Here is a 13564-nt window from a genome sequence, read left to right as displayed (position 1 = left end):
ATAAATCTTAATTAAATGAAATAATTGGCAGATTAATAAATTAACAATGAAATTGAAATGATAAATAAAACAAAAATAAATAATGAGTTTTAAACTCGTATTTATTTCATTATTTTATTTTATTAAATATGTATTTATAAAAATTTCTAACTACTACTTTATAATAAATTCAATGTTATTTAATAAGGTATTTTATGTAAAGAAATTACAAGTAAATATCTCACATTTTCCGTTTGTGGGAGTTGCGTTGCGTGCTATTTTGGTCAGCATCTTCATACTTTGGTTAACATAATCGACACTGAGAATCTGACTATCAATTCTGAAATAATAATTAAAATAATCAATACCAAAAATTACATTAAATTTTAAATACTTCAATTTAAATTATACTGACAATTCCTTTAGACGATGCTGAACATCCTTGCGTAGATTCGGATTCTTCGAAATCGCCTTTAGATATTCTTTCTGAACTTCGCAGGTAAGTCGGGCAACACACTTCGGTGACTCCCAGAATCTCTTAGCTGCTTCATCGTCTTCGTACACTCCGGGTATATGGTCTCGAATAAATTGCTCGGGAAACTGTAAAAGATTGAACTCCGATTGATCAGGTGCAACGGAGCGCCGTTTTCGTCCCGCAGCGAGAACTCCAACAGGGATGAGAGCTGGATTGGCAGCCAGTGCCGCTGCCGCGCCAATTAACGCGACTCCTGCCAACGCTTTCAAAGCTACAGCCTAAAATTTTATCAGTATTATCAAATTGTTTCTATGAACTAGGGTAAAAGACCCCATTACTGACACTTTCTTAGATTTTGGTACTTATTCAATTAATTAAATCATTAATTTCTTTTGTGAATATATTATTTTTAATCTTTAAGACCTTTAGATCAAAGAAATTTTTAATTTTTATTCCAAATAGAACATTTTTTCATTGAGAGAAAAAGTGCCACTAATAGGGTCTTTAACCTTATTCATTTTTCAAGTAATTAATTACCTTTTGAGTTTGAATATTGGGTTTCATTCCACCCCCTTCAGCAGGAAATTCATCTTGTCCTTCTAAAACTCCATGGATTCCATAACCGGGATGTCTGTTGCTACCTGTAAAAAAAATTCCACCTGGACGATGACTTAAGTCGAATCCTTGACTTGCGAAAGAACCACTGTCGCCATATCCTCCGTAACCGTAACCGTAATTATAACTGGGTTTCTTTCCGGGTCTTCCGTACTCGGAATCATGATATGATGGGCGGTATCCAAATCTTCTAATGAAAAATATTTTTTTTTTTTTTTTTTTTTTTTGAAAAATCAAACACGATTTTGTAATGATACTGAAGTTATTTTATCACTGTCAATTTAATCAATTTTTTTAATTCTTATAACAAATCAATAACAATAAAAAAAATGCTTTTAAAAATTTCCACTAATTATTTTTTTTATTTTTAATTAAAGTAAAAGACCCAGTTATTGACACTTGCAATTTTATTTTAATTAAAAAAAATAAATTAATAAATGTAATTTTTTAATTATAAATTTTAAGATAATTGGTTTTTTGAAAACATTTTATTTTTTTAACTAAAATAAATTTGTAAGTGTCAATAACTGGGTCGTTTACCTTACATGTAAAATTTTTTTCATAATGATTTAATTGCTATAAAATTATAAAAATTTTTTTAATTTCTGTCAACTTCAGTGTCATAATTTTGTAATAAGTAATAAAGTAACTGACCTGTCTGGTTGATTACCAGAGTTTCCATAAACTCCATTGTTGGTAGAACTACTCGGTCTGACAGATTGCCAGTTATTGTATCTATCATCCGGTCGATTTCCATATCGATCTGGATAGCGATTAATATCCGACGCTCTAGTTGTCGGCTGTAACGTCGACTCAGGTCGCCTGAGAGTCTCGATTCTGCTCCCACAACAATTGAGGCTTAAAAAAAAAAATGATAATAAAGTTTCCATAAAAATAAATAATGAAAAAAATGATTAATTTTAGTATTTACAGAGGGGATTTTTCTCTCTCACTAAATCTTCCATGATTCCTCTTATCCTTTCTATCATCATCTATAAATTTATCATCTTTTGAAGCTTTATCACGTTTGTTTACTTTGCTATCACTGGATCCTTCCGCTAGAGGTAAAACAAACTTTTCCGGAGATTCATCGTTTGAAGTCTCGTCAACTGACGATGGTTTAATCGGCTCAAGTGTATTTTTTTCCGATAACACTGCAACTGAACCGGACTCGTAAATTGCGAGTGTTAAAAAAATGAAAAAGCTCATTAAGCGAATCATTTTTATTTAAAACTTTTATTTTTTATAAATTGATTAATCAAGACTCAAGTCATTTGAAAAAAATAAAAACTAAAAGTTAAAACACAACTGTTGATAAAAAACTAAAAAACTAAAAAAAAAAAAATGATAAACAATTTCTTGTAATGTTGTTTGTTGAAAAAATTGAGAGTGAATGACTCTCTAATTTCCCCGAGTTTCACTATTTATATGGTAGTCACACACGAGCAATCACATAGAGACCCACTCTGCCCTTCAGGGTTGCATGCTCGTTAATTATTTAATTCGTTAGAGCATTTTGTTTCGTATATCTCTTAACAATTATCTCATTTGAATCATTATTCAATTAATCGAATTTATATCGTCATTTAACTAAATTTGAATTTAATTTTATAAAAACGAATAATTAAACGTTATGAAAACAATGATAGTAATTTTTTATTTTATTAATATAAAAAGTTAAGAGTCCCGCGAAAAAGTATACGTCGCTCACATAGTGTGACAGAAATTTGCTCAAGTGAAAAAGAGAGTGTCACGCATAGAGCAACTCTCTTCGTTACGGCGTATTCTCTCTTTGTATAATTGTAATTGCACGTTGGTGCTTTTGTCAACGGGCCTCTCCAACCAACTATATCCTAAGCCCCTTAAAAACTTTTCCCGTAGTGTGTAACAAGGAATAGAGTGTATCCGTGGAATGAAATTTTAGTCCCCTAAAACCAGCTCCTGATTCATGTGTCATCACTTTAAGAGACTCTCCAAGGACATTCCTAAATTAACAAAATATTACAATAGACCCAGTCTAAAAGATAAAGATTAAAATGGAGAAACTTATGTCCTTGTAACGTTTAATTAACAACAGTTCCAACAATAAGTAGTTTGTACACCAAAAATTAATTTGAAACTTCCGCTGAAAAGCAATCGAAAGTTATGAAATATAACCCATTAGTCTCGCCTGGAGATTAGTATACATAATACAATATGGGATAATATGTATAATACATATCCACATACGACATACATTCAACATTCAGCAATAGCATAGCTTCCTCTTGATAATAACTGTGAAATAAAGCAAAGCAAAAAAAGCTGTGACAGTAATATTTTTATTGAAATTGATAGCAATCATTAATTCCCAATTATGCATTCCCAACAGGAAGCTGAGATATTGCGTTTTCCGAGTTAACCAAGTAACCGTTAATTTTTCATTGAACACGCGTGTGCATCTGTCACCGCGTGGAACCTGTTAAGTGTTGACTAGTACCCATGGGAATATTCCTATATAAATATCCTAATATATCAAATATAGATAATGCGATGCGACCCCATATATATATATTTATATATAGAGAACATACTCTGCTCTGTACATAACCTATAATACATATATAAATACATTAGATTACATACAGTTATATAATACATAACAATACATGCAGGACGAGATCAAATACCTTGGCAAAACATAATAGTAGAGACAACAGATGATATAACAGCAGAAGAGCAAGTGAGTATCAAAGTAGTAATCAATACGTATTCACGCGCGGCTGGTTCTCTTGCATCCTGTCGCCATGACAACCGACGCCCGCGCATGCGAGGTTATTTTTTCAGAAGAAATTTTATCTCCCCTTTTTGTGGCAACGTCCTCTCGTCCTTACACACTTGACTCTATTCCTCGTGGACCACGAGTCCTTCCGACTCTCTCATTGATCCCCAAACAAATATCAACAAGCTTTCATCCTCGGTAGATTATTATGTATGTATGTATGTATGTATGGACAGATAATTATTATTTTTTAGTACATAATATATAACAGCAGTCTTTTTGATATGAAGCTGACAAATATTATTGTTACAGGTAACACCTAGTGAATAATACCCGGAGCGGAAAGAATAATACATAAAATAGCTAGATGAATGAGCAGAAGGAAAATCAAAGTCATTGCTATTACCAAAAGAGGGTTGAACAATTTAAAAGCTGCAGGTGGTGGTAAAAAGCTGAGGGTGGAGGGTTAGTAGGACAGCGCCTGCGTAAAGTCCCCGATGATGATGAGTAGAGCTAGCCTCTAGGTGCTCGACCCAGACGTAGTTGGATCTTCAACCGCAGCAAACACATCACCGACGAATTATAAGCGTTAACATACGTAAACGTTACGTGGGCAATAATCACCGAGAGAGCTCTTATTGTTTACAAACCCAGAGCGTGCAGTGTGCGTCCCAATAACGTGGGGAGGTTACCAATCGAGTATGTACCTAGGTTATCAATAAGGTGTGTGTATGTGTCTGTGTTGGTGATGACAACATGAAATGTCCACTACAATTGATTGAGTCCAGCGGATCCGACGTTCCGGATAAATATTTTCCAACCTGGACAGTTAAATTTATTTGTTGTGTGATTTTATTTACTAGTACCAAGTAAATATCAAATCCGTCGGGGATTTTTTTTTTGACTACTTTACTGCCACGACGGATGATTTAATCAGGTGAGCTTTATGTTATACTACTGATGTTAATGTCCGTTGTATGTAAATATTATCATTTTTTTTATTCATTTATTTATTTATTTATTTATTACAGTTTTTATTTTTATACATCCACCAGTAGTTGAGGTAGCGAGTAGTCTAGCTCTAGTTAAACTTTTTAACTGTATGATTAATTATTAATTAAACATCGTCATAGTTGACCAAGTAATACCACGACATCTGCGTAGTGGATTACACCAATCTATTAACGACGTAAAATAAATCCTGAAGAACGTCGTTAGAATTTAGTATGCACCGTCACAGTAGATGGTAATAACACTGCATACATAACGCTGTTCATCCTTGTTTTTATCATCTTCACTACCGTGTACAATGTACAATTATTAATGTCTATGTACTCTTGCTCACTTTATATTATGTATTGTATGTATTGTATGTGTACATGATACATAAGCTGGAGACTGCAGAACGTCTTAATTGTGAAGCTGGCGGAAGAATAACTCTAGAGTGTCACGTCAAGACAATTAATTGGCTGAATAATCGCGGCTCACATGTGGGTCACGAGTTGCATCGGATAATGGGATTTATGGGCGAAGCTTAAAGCTTTACACCGTACACTGACACTTTTTATTTCGCTAGTACCTTAGATATATACATATATGTATAAAGTATTAAATACATACACACCGCTCGATTTGTTATACTGTGAGCGAAGAAAACAATAAAAAGAGATTCAAAGTAAAGTAAAAAGGGGATCTATGAAACACGGATGACTTTTATCGATGATAATCTCATTTTCTTCGACAATTTTTTTTTTTTTTTTTTTTTTTACTTTCATCTTCGTTTTATTACCGCCACTTTGGAGTTATTAATACAATTGACTGAGTGTGAAGAATATAAATAAATTGAATATTATTAATATTAAAGCTCGACCAAAATAAAAGCATTGATTTTATGTAAGCAAACGAAAATACATTATAAATAGAAAAGTGTCCAATAGAATTTAAAGTTTTCATTTTATCCCAGGGATTGAATTGTCGAGCGTCAGTCCGTTGAACAATTAAATTATTTAACTCCGGAGTATCTACAGGCGGACTAGAGGGTAAATGAATAAAAAAAGTAAAAAATAAAATAAAGCCTATCAAGAGCGCACAAGGAAACTATAAAATCTTATTGAATGTAACCTCGAGTTACTTCCGTATCAGATTTTAAATATTACACATTGTATGTTGGAATTTTTATTTCAATTGTTTCTTTTTTAGGTTGAATCTATCGTAAAAGTAACGATTTGTATGAAGAGAAGCGAATGATATTTTATTTACTGGATGCACGAGCCGGCTCCCCTTTGCGGCATGCTCGTCCTGTCGACACCCCTCTGACATGGAATTACAAATAGTACTCGAACGGTTCAGTTAAAGGACTACACGAATATTTCTCTAATGATTTAGATAGCTGTCGGTTGCATGGACAAACATGAAAAATTATTCTAGTTTGATTCAAACTATCCAAGATCAATCGTAACTTAAGAGAGATTTACCGTCACAAGTGACAAGTAAATGCAATCACGGGGGTTCGGGCTTGATAGCTTGGCTTATATATGTGTACACAAGTACATATGTGGAGTATATAATATATAGTACATAGTAGGTAGTATGTAGCAATGTAAGTGATGACTGAAACCGAGGGTAAGGGATAACGAAGAAAGAGAGTACGAATGTAACCAGAGGAGAGTGAAATGGTTGCTTGGCGACGGCTCCTGCAGTGACTCTTTCTTCTGGCCCTAAAATGAATTTCAATCCCACTCAATTTCAGCATGAACGGATTAACTACGAAATCCTATTTAATTTTCGTTTCTTTTTTTTTTTTTTGCAGATAAAAAAAAGCTGAGAACAAGTGCTGGAGCCAGAAGAATATAAAAATTACAGCCGGAAAAAATGTGGAGCTCGGTGACTTCTGCTGGAACGGAAAACGGTCCAGCGCCGCCTTCGAGAAGTAAACACAGTGCGACGTTACTTGGAGGTCATGTTTATCTTCTAGGAGGTCGCAATGGAAATCTCCCTCTCAAAGATCTCTGGAGGTATAGCCTAGGTAAGTAAAGTGTACTCTTGATTACACATATACATACATTCAGAACTTTATATATATATATATATATATTCTACATGTATACATACAGATTCCCACATACAATCACCAATACTCGGATCAGGACTTAACTTATATGTACTCAATGATCAGATGAGAACTGCTGTTGAATACCCTCGAGCAAACACATCTCATTCGGATTCTCGTTATCACGGTTGGTTGATTGACATCTGGTTGGCTTGATGCTCATCCCAATCCCCAATTACACACCTCACTGGATTGACACTTGTATCTGCTAGCTTGTATTCCAATTTATTACTCACGTATATTTTTTTAGTTGTCAGGTGGTCGATGCTTTTTTGTCATAACATTACAGCACGTCATGTATCGCTGTAAAAAAATCACTCATGTTATTTTTTATTGATGCGTTGGGTGACAATTTAAATTAAAAATTAAACGTCGTAATAATGCTGCAGTTTTATCTATTTGATCAATCTTTTATAACTGTTGACACAATTTTTCCGATTGACAAATTAATATTTCCAATAAATATCAAAGGTATGTTTTTTTAAATGAATGACAAACAATGAAAAAAGACAAAGCAAAGACGTTTAATAGTATAATCCAGGCAATTAATACTTTAAATCGACAGTCAAGTTGTTTTGGCAAAAAAATATTGAAATACATTTCTTCCCAGCTTAATACTGACGAAGAATTAATCAAACGACCGGTATTTAATATTTATTAATTCACTTTTTTGGTTAAAAAAAGTTCTTTTACTTAATATCTTCTATTACTTATATTTCATTAAATTCAATAATTTTTTTTTTTTCTTTCATCTTCCTTTGAAACAAAGTTATCGGATATTCTGGAAGCTTATGAGGAGTTTGGGATTCTGAAACGAGATCATAAAGGGGAGTTAAAGTTGAATGACACCGCTCAGTATCCATCAGTAGCCAGTTTACGTCTACCTCGTCGTCCCCAAGGCTGTAAATGCCCGGATTGCGTTGGAAAATGTGGGTTCTGTCCGACGCGCAGTGGCAAGATTGCCAAAAGAAAACCCGGTCAAAAAAAATGCTCTCACTGTGGCAGGGGTCGTTGGTTGGCTGAACAGAGACGGAAAAGACAGAAAAAACGATTAAGAAAAAAGACAAATAAAAATAAACGTATTGAGAGACGTAGTCGAAAATAAAACAAAATTTTTATTAAATTAATTACTGGATAAATTTAATAATCTTGTTGAGCTTACAGATTATTTATCAAGATAAAATAAATATTTGCTATGTATTATTACGTAAATAAAAAATTTTAGCAGAACATTATGAAAAGTTTGTTCGATGAAGTAGATAGAGCATGTTTAATGTAAAATACTAGGTCAACCGCTGACTAAAGTAGTCGCTGAGAACCCTATTGTCTCGTAGCACGTTTTGGAACCCGTTGAGAAGAGATAAATGTTTTATGAAGAGGGAATCTTCTTATTCAAAATGAGAGTGCAACTCAGATACACACAAGAATTCATACATATTAAGTTGATTCCCCGTAGCAACGTGTCAATTACCCGAGTAATTGAAAAATTGTAACAGAAAAATTTTTGTTTTACTTTTATATTTATTTATTTTTTTAATTTTTTCTTTTGCTTGTTTCAGCTGAAAGTCGATGGGAAGAGCTACACCCGAGTGGAGAGCGTCCTCCAGCGCTTCAGGAGCACAGCGCAGTTGCCTACAAGGATTGTTTATATGTTTTCGGAGGCGAGCTCGGGTTCTCCGCGGGTATTGAAACTCCGCTATGGGTTTACACAGTCAAGGTAGTGTAAAAGATGAGATTACACCAACTGCGATGAAATACTTGTTAATTTATTAGGTAGCTGAAGAAAATTGAAGTCATTGTAACGCTTTCCAGATCTTGTAAAATTCTTCCTCATTCAATTATAAACTTTTACTTTTACTTTATTAGCTTTAATTAATTATTAATGTGAATTTTCATGCACAATGTGGAAAAAAATTTTTTAAATTCAAGATAATAGAAAAATATTAACATTTTTTTTTTATTCAATTGATTTTTATCAGATTATTATTTTTGTGCTTTTTTTTCGTGATTGTAATTCAATAAAAAAAAAATTTCTAAAGAAGTTATATTTGTCTTATTTACAGACAAACTCGTGGAGAAAAATACGAGCCCAGAGAGGGTGTGCGGTACCCAGAGGACGAAGAGGCCACACGGCACTGGTACACCGAGGACAGATGTTAATCTACGGCGGATATCAAGATCTGCGTGGTAGTTCCCCGGAACTGTGGGCGTTTCATTTTGAAACGGAATCTTGGCATTTGTTATCTTCAAGTGAATGCGGTCCAGCTCCGCGTCATAAGCACTCAGCAGTTTTACACTGCGACGCGATGTTTATCTACGGGGGTATGACAGATCTACAGGAAAGAAATGACTGCTGGAAGTGGGATGTTAAGTCAGCATCGTGGAGTTTGCTTAAAAGTAAACCAGGACCTGGAGCACTCCACGGTCACGCAGCTTGTCGATTGCCCAGTTGTATGTTAATTTTTGGAGGTGAAAGCAACGGATCGGCCACTAATGATCTTTGGCGGTTTCATTTTGCTACTGAAACTTGGGAAAGATTGACCGTGCCAGGACCGAAGCCTCAACCCAGGGCAGAAAGTGTCGCTCTGGCTGTTTCTGAGCTAGTTATAAAGGGGAATGGCGTGCAAGACAATCGGACGAGATTACGGAGTAATAAAACAAGATTTTCTCTTTCGAGCAGTGGAGGAAATCGTGTATCGCCGTGTGAAGCTCCCACGAGACCTAGTTTTCTCAAAGAAATATCAAAACTTTCGCAGATAAATCTCTCGAGACTGAGCCATCCGAACAAATGCAGCTACTCGGTATTGAGCGGACAAGAAGATACTGAAGAATGCCCACAAGATGTTAACTCGTACTATCCGTTCCAGCAAGTTGACTCGGAGCTAGTTGAGCCGTCGAGTGGGATGGTGAAATCACGAAGCGCGAACGCGTTGGCTCGACGAAGACAACGTACTTTAGCGGAGGCAAATAATAAATGCAGCTTCGAAAGTTCTTCTTATGAAGCTAAAAGTGCCCGCATGACTCGTGAACCTATTTCCGTGCCAAACTTTCGGGCTCTGACCCTACCCACGCCTGTTCTCACCCCCGTGGAGGCTGCGAGACTTGTTTTTGTAGATCCCGACGAGGACAGTGATAACGACCACAAAGGATTAGCGACGACGCGGCTTATTGATGTAGCGGAAGAAAAAGCAGACTTTAAAACTCTCCATCAAGCTTGCCAGCCTACGCGTGGCGAAAGTTACAGTTCTCACTTGTACGAAGCTGTTCAGAGTCCCAAGACACCTTGTGCGACTAAAATTCCTACATCGGCGTCTGTACGGTTCGCGGATTTAGAAGAGGGTGAAGAATCAACCTCGGATTATGCGAGTATAGAGGCCAGGAGTCCTGGAGATCCTTTGGCCGATGACGACTGGCCTGATAGGAAAAAGTCCAAACAACGCGCTCCGACGATACGAGAAGGTCAGTTTGGATTTTGCAATCCTAATTATTTAGGGTTAGAGACTAATGACGACAAGTTTGCTAAGCTACTTAATAGTCCGCCTGACAGCGTTCTTGAGGATGCTTCAGGTAGATCAGCATCTCAGACTTTCGCGGAATTACTCGAGCTCCAGGAAGTAAAACCTCGGGCCCCTCCCAAGAGTTTGGCGCTTGGTTCCCCGTCCAGGAGAGCTGTCAGTGCATCGCGTGCTGAGAGACAGAGAGAAAAACTTGCTGCCAGTGAAGCTGTCACACCTGCACCGCTGTATGTTTTTCTCGTAGGCGGTAAGGAAAAAGGTCTCGCTGGTGTATTCGCAAGACCTGTCTCTCTCTGGAAGCTCCAATTAGCTCCGCATATTTTTTAATTACTGATACTGGTAATAGTTTTTTTTTTTTTTTTTTCTAAGAGTTTTCTCATTATTTTGCCAACTAATGTGTGCTCTATTATTTTATAAAATAAAAATAAATTTGTATAAATAATTGAAATTACTTGCCAAATAGAAACAGAGTATAGATAGTATTTTTTCGGCGAAAAATGTAACAAAAGTACCTATTTGAGACCGTCATACACTTGATGAATCGAAATATATTATTAAATATTTAAAATAATAATCAAATTAAACAAAGGCAATAAATGTATACTTATATACTTAATGAAACATGAGAAAACTTTTATGATAAATAATATTTAATCGACTTTATAATATAATAAAAAAGTATATATAAATGTATATCTATGAAAAAATTAGACACTGTGTATTTGTAATATTTGATGTATTTAAAATAATTTTAAAGCAGTAATGATGCAATGTCTATTGTCAATTTGAAACAGAGCTAGGAAAGTAAAATATATTAACAGCTGGATAATATTTAAAGTATATGAAGAAAAAAAAGTAAGAAAATCGATCTATGAATGTATAGAAAATTTATAAAGCAACTCTTGGATTTATTTTTGCTGCCTATTGTAGACATACAATTTATATATTATATATACTTATACGACGGATTATGTTGGATTCTAGTGAACACGAAACACGATACTAATAAAAATGTCTTTTTGAGGACATACATCAAATAAAGTATACTTGATGATATATAACGATATTATTGCCATAGAAACAGTATTGTTCAAAATATTATACAATAAAGATAAAAAAAAAAAAAGGAAAATTTCAAATCAATATTTTCGGATACAATGTGCAATTTCTTACTACGAATTACTCGTATTTGTATACTTAACAATGATGATTATTATTCCTTACAAAAAAAAAAAAAAAAAAAAAAAAATAATTGTACTCTTTTAATAATGAAACAAAATGTATTTAACGCGCAAAAGCTAGTTGGCTATTAGCGCATAGTATTATTATAATTAATATTGCATTTGTTTATCTACACATCGGTATTATAATGTAATTGTAGTTAGTAATTTTTACGATAACTAATATCTTTAAATGAGGTAAAAAATACATTATAATTAGAATTATGAGTTCATATTGAACTCGACATTTATCTCATATTAATTAATTGATCATTTAATTTAAGTAAAAAATTATTTAGTAAATAGAATAATTATTTTTCACGTGTGATTGAAATGCCAAATAATGAGACAATGAAAAAATAAGTTATTCTAATGATTAAAGATTATTTTTTACGCTTCAGTTTTTTAAACGATACAGGGTAGAGAAAAATTATTATATTTATTCCTACAATACGTCCAGACCATGTGACTCGTGAAAAGTGTTATGCGTTTGCTCAATGTGAGATAGTGACACACGCATCTCAAAATTGCACACGTCCAATCAACCGGATAGCAATTTATTGTAATTGATTAATAGTCATAGATTGTCCAGCCAATTATTTGTTTAATATTGCTAAGTTAATTATAATTATGGATATGTTTGTGTAGAATTTTTATGCCCGACGTGGCCCGATGCATATGATCCATCCATAAGTAGATAGTTTTAACGGTGATGCCCTTTTTGTTGGACACTGAAAAAATTTTTATTAATATTTATATTTGAACGATTTGTTGATTATTATTATTAGTTATTAATTATATTATTTATAATAAATTTCTTATGGGATTTAGTGCAATTATCTAGTTAAATACTAAACATATCATGAGTGTGAGGAATAATGTTATTTATTTTGTTACCGCTTGTATTAGTTAATAGTTAATAAATAAACTCTTATCAGCGTCCAACTTTAAAGCTGCACCAAATTTTAAAAATAATAAGTTAAGAAAAAAAAATAAATTAATGTTTTCCATTTCCGTAGTCTCTACAGTACTTTACCAATCAGTTTTCTGTACAAATGATTATGTGAAATACATGTTCATAGAATGATAATAATTACTGTAATATTTATGTATAATTAAAGTCATTAATCAGCATTGCAATCATTTATATAAGTTGGAAAAATATATCAGAAAATAATTAAGTACGTAATATTATCATTGATTATTTAATTTTAAATGTGTACCAAAAATCATTGGCATCGCGGTTTGTGACCACTTCCAGTGTTTCCGGCATAGAAAAAAATGATGGTGGCTAATTTTAATAATATGATGAAAATAAATCAGCTTGAGTTACTTTGTAACCAGTAGTCATTGTAATTAATACCATACTGGTGGATGAAACAGTAACCGATTTGTTTCTTTTTGTTGGTTTCTTCTTTACACTGCGAAATAATTTCTTCTCGGCTGTTGTCATCTTCAATTTGGTCCCAGATGTTGTTGCTTCTGATGCTTGTTTTTGATTCATTTTCTCATCGACTACTAACGCTGGCAATTGCTTCTGATTGATGATTTTACGTTTTTATTTGTGCTAATTAAATAAATACTTTTTGTTGAATTTACTCTCCTTTTTCTTTGCATATGACTACTCCGTTTTTAGAATTATATTGTAAAAGTAGATGATTGATTATCAATAAAATTATTAAATAATTATCAAAGATGCGACTAAAAAGGACACGCAACCTGGCGAAACAAAGAGAAGTGTTGATAATTATTAATTATAAATTAGAAATGTTAGTTAATTATTTTAATCAATCATAACAGTAACAATAAATAAAAATAATAATAATAAAATTTCCAATAAATTTAATTATGTCCAATAATAATCAAATTTTATAAGAGAAAATTATAATA

At 33.5% G+C, this 13564-nt stretch overlaps 2 protein-coding genes across 19 annotated transcripts; one reads left to right on the top strand and one right to left on the bottom strand.

The window, feature by feature from the left end:
• Window positions 1-22: 22 nt before the first annotated feature.
• On the bottom strand, window positions 23-4037 carry LOC141530148 (uncharacterized). 2 transcript variants are annotated; one of them, XM_074247082.1, is made up of 6 exons: window positions 3739-4037; window positions 2001-2229; window positions 1724-1927; window positions 992-1256; window positions 395-732; window positions 23-319 (listed from the first exon to the last, which is right to left on the bottom strand). In XM_074247082.1, the coding sequence occupies exons 1-6, from the start codon at window positions 3875-3877 to the stop codon at window positions 193-195; spliced, it is 1302 nt and encodes a 433-aa protein (XP_074103183.1). In that variant the 5' UTR covers window positions 3878-4037; the 3' UTR covers window positions 23-192. The 2 variants fall into 2 exon arrangements, with proteins under 2 accessions (XP_074103183.1, XP_074103182.1); XM_074247081.1 differs by having other exon boundaries at window positions 992-1259; window positions 3739-4031.
• LOC141530146 (uncharacterized) lies at window positions 3653-13014 on the top strand. 17 transcript variants are annotated; one of them, XM_074247067.1, is made up of 9 exons: window positions 3653-3791; window positions 4143-4767; window positions 4862-5723; window positions 5794-5869; window positions 6030-6410; window positions 6640-6855; window positions 6944-7066; window positions 8499-8656; window positions 9003-13014. In XM_074247067.1, the coding sequence occupies exons 6-9, from the start codon at window positions 6702-6704 to the stop codon at window positions 10779-10781; spliced, it is 2214 nt and encodes a 737-aa protein (XP_074103168.1). In that variant the 5' UTR covers window positions 3653-3791; window positions 4143-4767; window positions 4862-5723; window positions 5794-5869; window positions 6030-6410; window positions 6640-6701; the 3' UTR covers window positions 10782-13014. The 17 variants fall into 17 exon arrangements, with proteins under 17 accessions (XP_074103168.1, XP_074103167.1, XP_074103162.1 ...); XM_074247066.1 differs by having other exon boundaries at window positions 6030-6429; XM_074247061.1 differs by having other exon boundaries at window positions 6030-6855.
• Window positions 13015-13564: the final 550 nt, after the last annotated feature.

This window comes from Cotesia typhae, unplaced genomic scaffold, assembly GCF_013202065.1.
Source record: "Cotesia typhae breed Kobodo isofemale line unplaced genomic scaffold, CoteBio_Ctyphae contig_48, whole genome shotgun sequence".
NCBI lineage: Eukaryota > Metazoa > Arthropoda > Insecta > Hymenoptera > Braconidae > Cotesia > Cotesia typhae.
This window is presented reverse-complemented; position numbering and strand designations above follow the sequence as displayed.